General features: G+C 47.7%; 1 protein-coding gene across 1 annotated transcript in view; it reads left to right on the top strand.

Moving 5' to 3' along the window:
• Positions 1 to 6,021, top strand: part of kcnj9 (potassium inwardly rectifying channel subfamily J member 9) — a gene marked incomplete at both ends in the record, with an annotated part of 12,558 nt that extends 6,537 nt beyond the window's left edge. Inside the window, 5 exons of the mRNA XM_079750529.1 lie at positions 398 to 599; positions 3,143 to 3,335; positions 4,407 to 4,604; positions 5,240 to 5,370; positions 5,752 to 6,021. Of these exons, the coding sequence (XP_079606655.1) occupies positions 398 to 599; positions 3,143 to 3,335; positions 4,407 to 4,604; positions 5,240 to 5,370; positions 5,752 to 6,021 (994 nt within the window). The remainder of the gene's footprint in view (positions 1 to 397; positions 600 to 3,142; positions 3,336 to 4,406; positions 4,605 to 5,239; positions 5,371 to 5,751) is intronic.
• Positions 6,022 to 6,384: the final 363 nt, after the last annotated feature.

Raw genomic sequence — 6,384 nt, forward strand, 5'->3', positions numbered from 1 at the left:
AAGGGTGGCTATTCACTTTCTAAACAACCACACTCAAATTATAGCTCTTGAATCCTTCCTATAGCCCTTCATTTAATATACTATACTATACTATACTCTTTTGGAGTTGGAACATATCGCTTATATATCGCTTAATTTTTAAATAATTACCTTTTACTCAATGTTTGACTAATACAATAAAAGCAAAAATCATTCCTTTTTGTTATTCTGTATTTCAGTATGTTAAGTAACTGGATAACAATCTATTCTGGAATACAACTGTGTTGGCCAGGACACAGTCCAGTGCCTGCCTTCTAACTAAATATAGCCCCTTATTTACACCCATTCTATTTTCACGCTTTCCCACCTCCCTCCTCTGTGGCTGTTTATCACCCCCCCCCCCCCCCCCCATCTCCAGGGGCGACCTGGACCACCTGGAGGACGAGCAGTGGACGCCGTGCGTCAACAACGTCAACGGCTTCATCTCGGCCTTCCTGTTCTCCATCGAGACGGAGACTACCATCGGCTACGGCCACCGCGTCATCACCGACCAGTGCCCCGTCGGCACCATCCTGCTGCTGCTGCAGGCCATCCTGGGCTCCATGGTCAACGCCTTCATGGTGAGCAGCCAATCATAGGTCCTCGTGGTGGGCAGCCAATCGAAAAGGAGGGGAGAATAGGTCCTCGTGGTGGGCAGCCAATCAGAGGGAGAGGAGAATAGGCTGTTGTTGTGAGCAGCCAATCGAAAAGGAGAGGAGAATAGGCCCTCGTGGTGGCCGGCCAATCAGAGGGAGAGGAGAAGAGGTCCTTTTGGTGGGCAGCCAATCAGAGGGAGAGGAGAAGAGGTCCTTATGGTTGGTAGCCAATCAGAGGGAGAGGAGAATAGTTTCTTGTGGTGGGCGGCCAATCAGAGGGAGTGGAGAATAGACCCTTGTGGTTGGTAGCCAATCAGAGGGAGAGGAGAATATGCTATTGTTGTGAGCAGCCAATCAAAAAGGAGGGGAATATAGGTCCTTGTGGTGGGCGGCCAATCAGAGGGAGAGGGGAATCGGTCCTTGTCGCTGTAGCCAATCAGAGGGAGAGGAGAATAGGTTCTTGTGGTGGGCAGCCAATTAGTGGGAGAGGAGAAGAGGTCCTTGTCGCGGTAGCCAATCAGAGGGAGAGGAGAATAGGTTCTTGTGGTGGGCGGCCAATCAGAGGAAGTGGAGAATAGACCCTTGTGGTTGGTAGCCAATCAGAGGGAGAGGAGAATAGGCCCTCGTTGTGGGCAGCCAATCAGAGGGAGAAGAGAATAGGTTCTTGTGGTGGGCGGCCAATCAAAAAGGAGAGGAGAATAGGATATTGTGGTGGGTAGCCAATTAGAGGGAAGGAGAATACGTCCTTGTGGGCAGCCAATCAGAATGAGAGGAGAAAAGGCCCTCTTTGGAAGCAGTAAATCATTGAATTTGGTATTTTTTATAATGTTGCAAATGGAGTTGCTGTAATGCAAAATACATTTCGGGCTTGTCTGACAATAAAGTATGATCGAATCGTATCATATCGTAGAAGGAGAGGAGAATAGGCCCTCTTGGTCAGCAGCCAATTAAAAAGGAGAAGACAATGTGCCTTCACGGTGAGCAGCCAATCAAGGAGAGGAGAATACAGGCCAGTGGTGGTAGGCCCTCCCCCAACCAAATCCATGGAGAGATGAACATAATGATTAATTAAACATGGCAATATTAATTCAGGTTAAGGGAAATAGTTCGGTTTTTTTCTCATAGTAGTTAAGAAATGCATCAGAAATTGTCAAAATGTGTCTACTGTTATGAGCATTTGAGAGATGAGCATGGATAGAACCCTTATCTCACATCAGAACCCGACCCATCGGGTCCACTGTGTCAAACCACTGTGCACCTCAACCACCCCCCCCCCTTCTTATCCTACATCCAAGTAGGTGTAAAGCAAACCAGGAAAAACAAGACTGACCAAACTGATCTCTCTCCGGGGATGAGAGTTGAGTCGAGGTGGATGCAATCAATGTCTTTTTTTTACACCTACATCCAAGTAGGTGTAAAACAAACCAAGGTAAAAAAAAAGACTGTCCCACCTGATCTCTCTCTGGGGATTAGGGTTGAGTCGAGGTGGATGCAATCAATGTGTCTTTTTTTGGAGAAAAAGTGTGTGCGAAACAGCGTACGCAGGCAATCAATTCAACCCCCGACAGCGACCTTCTGCCCGGCCCTCCAGAAGAGGCTGTTGACTTTGAAGACGCCGTAATGAAGCGTAACTCCTCGCGGCGATGAATACAACGGCCATGCAGCCAGAAGCAGGGTTCTGTCTATTCCTAACCTGGAACGATGCCCCGCCTGTCAGTAAGGGTACATTGTGTGGGCTGCTCAAACCAGCACTAGCACAGGCGTATAAGAGAGCCCCGAGAATCACGCAGGAAGGCTCAACCTAATTCAGACGCACAATGTTTACAGTTTTTTTATGGAAGTAAGCTAAAAGGATCTGATTTCTAAATATATGAATATAAGTTCAGCTCGGCTTACAGCTGGGGAAAGATGTGAACTTATGAAAGCTAAATTTGGAATCTATTATCTATAATTTAGTGTTGGATGCAACAGAATGCCAAGAGTGAGTAAGAGTACTCAAGTTCAACGTTTTGGTCAACAAAAGAGTAGGAACTTGCTCCTCCATAGATGTTTTTATAAAACCACTTTGTGAACTTTGGTTTAATTCCACTATACAAATGACAAATAGCAAATAAATGAATTATTAACGGCTAGGCCGCAATGGTGAATTGATGATAAACAAGGTCTATATATATTATTTATATAGATATAATAAACCCAGAAAAGGCTTGTTCTATTTAAAGTCCTCTCCTTCCCCGCCTCCTCTTCCTCCCCCTCCTCTTCCTCCTCCTCCTCTTCCTCCTCCTCCTCACCCATATCCTCTTTCTCCCGCTCCTCTTCCTCTACCTCCAACCTCCCCCCTCCTCTTCCTCTTCCGACTCCCCCTCCTGCTCACCCATCTCCTCTCCCTCCTCTTCCTCCCCCTCCTCTTCCTCCTCCTTCTCACCCATCTCCTCCCCCTCCTCCTTCTCCTCCTCCTCCTCCTCCTTCTCCTCCTCCCCCTCCTCCTCCTGCTCCTCCTCCTCCTCCTCCCCGCCCTCCTCCCCCAGGTGGGCTGCATGTTTGTGAAGATCTCTCAGCCCAACAAGCGGGCGGAGACGCTGGTGTTCTCCAAGCACGCCGTCATCTCGCTGCGGGACGACAAGATGTGCCTGATGTTCCGCGTGGGCGACCTGCGCAGCTCCCACATCGTGGGGGCCAACATGAGGGCCAAGCTCATCAAGTCCAAGCAGACCCAGGAGGGTGAGGCACACACACGCACACACACACACACACACATATATTCTATACAGCCTGTGGCGCAAGCACACGCACGCACGCATGTACACACACACAAACACACACACAGATACACACAGAAATATTCTATACAGCCTGTGGCGCACACACACGCACGCATGTACACACACACACACACGCATACACACACACACACACACACACACACACACACACACACACACACACACACACACACACACACACACACATACATATTCTATACAGTCTGTGGCGCACACATACGCACGCACGCACTCACACACACACACACACACACATATTCTATACAGTCTATGGCGCACATACACACACATACACACACACACACACACACATACTTACTGTACAATGTCCTGATACCTTTAAATAATAACAATAAGTAGATATAATTCCCTTTTCACAAACTCAAAACGCTGTTCAGGGTTGGACTATACAGAACACTCCTCTCCCTCTGCATTCGCAAACTAAATGACATACACTCTCCATACAAACAGCAGAACATGTAATAAAAGTACATTGAGTGTGATGTTAAACACACTGCTTTAGGTTTATACAGTCACCTTTGCTATAGGAGAAAATATACCAGTTCACTTACCATTGTAAAGAACAAACAGCACGAAACAAGAGTTAGACATACAGCATAAATACTTAATAGTCCCATAAACATCTCACTGTATATTCACATACATCTCACATATCATTCCCATTGTGCGTTTTTGTGCATTATGCATTGTGCTAACCAATAAATCAATAATACCCGGTCGACAAATTGAACGCACACAGTACCCAGAACGCTGCCGTTGCCAAGATCTTGTCGCGCTGCCTATAGATTCTGCATTTGTTTGCAGATATCTGCCCTTAGAGATTATCAATGACTTGATCTACCAGTGGGTATGGTTGCTGTCCGTGGTGCTGAAGTGCTCCTTTTACTCCTCTGAGGTGCTTGGCTAGCCTAGGTCCTCCACGACACCCATAGCTTCCCTCTCCTCCTGTACTGCTCCCATACCCTGTTCCTCCCCCTCCTCTCCCCAGGGGAGTTCATCCCACTGGACCAGACGGACATCAGCGTTGGCTTTGAGACGGGGGACGACCGTCTCTTCCTGGTCTCGCCGTTGGTCATCTCCCACGAGATCGACCCCCCCTCTGCCTTCTGGGACATGTCCCAGGGCCAGCTGGAGAAGGAGGACTTTGAGATCGTGGTCATCTTGGAGGGAATGGTGGAGGCCACTGGTATAAAGCCGTGCTATCCTTCTTTGTTCAGGTTTTTGTGTTTTCTTTTGGTAAACTGTTCCGTTCTTACATTCAATGGGGCACGGGTATGCGATATACAGATCTCCTTGTAGATAAAAATAGAAATGTTATGAGAACGACCAATGGAATCCAAAAAGAAAGTCAGACCATGGCGGTATTATATATGTATATCATAATATTAAGAATAATTTGACTGAATTTTGACGGCGATGTGTTGTACATTGTTGTGTGTGTGTGTGTGTGTGTGTGTGTGTGTGTGTGTTTATGTGTGTGTGTGTGTTTGTACACGGGTGTGTGTGTATGGGTGTGTGTGTGTGTGTGTGTGTGTGTGTGTTTGTACACGGACGTGTCTGTGTGTGTGAGTGTATGTGTGTGCATCTTTGTGTGTGTGTGTGTGCGTGTGCATGCATGTGTGTGTGTTTGTGTGCCTGTGTGTGTGTGCATGTGTGCATGCCTGTGGTTGTGTGTGTGTGTGCATCTTTGTGTGCCTGTGTGTGCGCATGCATGCATGTGTGTGTGTGTGTCTGCGTGTGCATGCATGTGTGTGTGTGTGTGTGTGTGCGTGTGCACATGCATGTGTGTGTGTGTGCCTGTGTGTGCCTGCGTGTGTGCAGGTATGACGTGCCAGGCGAGGAGCTCATACCTGGCGGAGGAGGTTCTCTGGGGCCACCGGTTCAGCCCCATGATGTCGCTAGCCGAGGGCTTCTTTGACATCGACTACGGGGCCTTCCACCACACCTTCGAGGTACGCCTGGCTAAAGGGGCCGCTTTAATTTGAAACTGATTTGCTTCATTGACCAGAAAACGGTCCTTTCCTTAGACAGGGTACTGCTGGAGACTTTCTGCACAAAGCAGTAACCCCTACCCCTGATAACCTTTGCGGCTGCACATACCGCAACTTCAGACACAGATGGATCCTAATCAGTCCTTTGTATAAAATAGTCACCGAATATTAGTTACTTAGATACAATAAAAATGGGTATTGTTTAATGTAATGTAATGTCAATTTGTAAAATGAAAATTGTTTGAATTCTATTGTTTAAAATGAATTCAAGTGCATTTTGAAAATACTTGCCAAGAGGATTCTTTGTGTAATTGGAGCACCCTCTTGCATCTCATTGTCCAGGTGGACACGCCCTCTTGCTCGGCACGAGAGCTCTCATTGGCCGCAGCCCGGCGCGAGGCCCACCTGTATTGGTCGATATCCAGCCGGCTGGACGAAGAGCCCACCCTGGCCAACCAGGCATCCAAGCAGCCGGACAGCAGCTCAGCCAACGGGAAGGGAGGGACAGTGCCTACCTTTGTGCTGGGCTCGATCACTGGGATCCAGGAACAATCAGGACTCGGGGAACTTAACGGAAGTGTCGCAATTGACCAATCAGAATCCGAGGCCTGAGCTGTAGAGGAACCACGATGCTGTGGATCAGTGGTGTGTCACACGATCGCTTCTGAATTCCCAGCAGCGCTTGTTTAGAGGGAAATAAGTTTATTTGAGTTTGTCCGGTTCTCCATGTCATTCCGTAAGTGGGCAGCATACTACAAACCGAGAGTCGTTCCACCAGAACACGGCAGGAATTCTGTTAAGCATGGGGCAAATAGTAAGTATCTGAAGTGGCTGTAGTCAAGGGATAAATACTTGAGAATTTCTTCGTTTTAAAATATCCGCTCTGTACTAAACACTTAGGAAATGACCCGGACATAACCCTGTGTCTTTGAAACGCCTATTTCTGTTTTTAAGGCCCACAGTTTCTTTGTCGGT

This window comes from Pollachius pollachius (genome assembly GCF_949987615.1).
Source record: "Pollachius pollachius genome assembly, chromosome: 14".
Classification (NCBI taxonomy): Eukaryota; Metazoa; Chordata; class Actinopteri; order Gadiformes; family Gadidae; genus Pollachius; species Pollachius pollachius.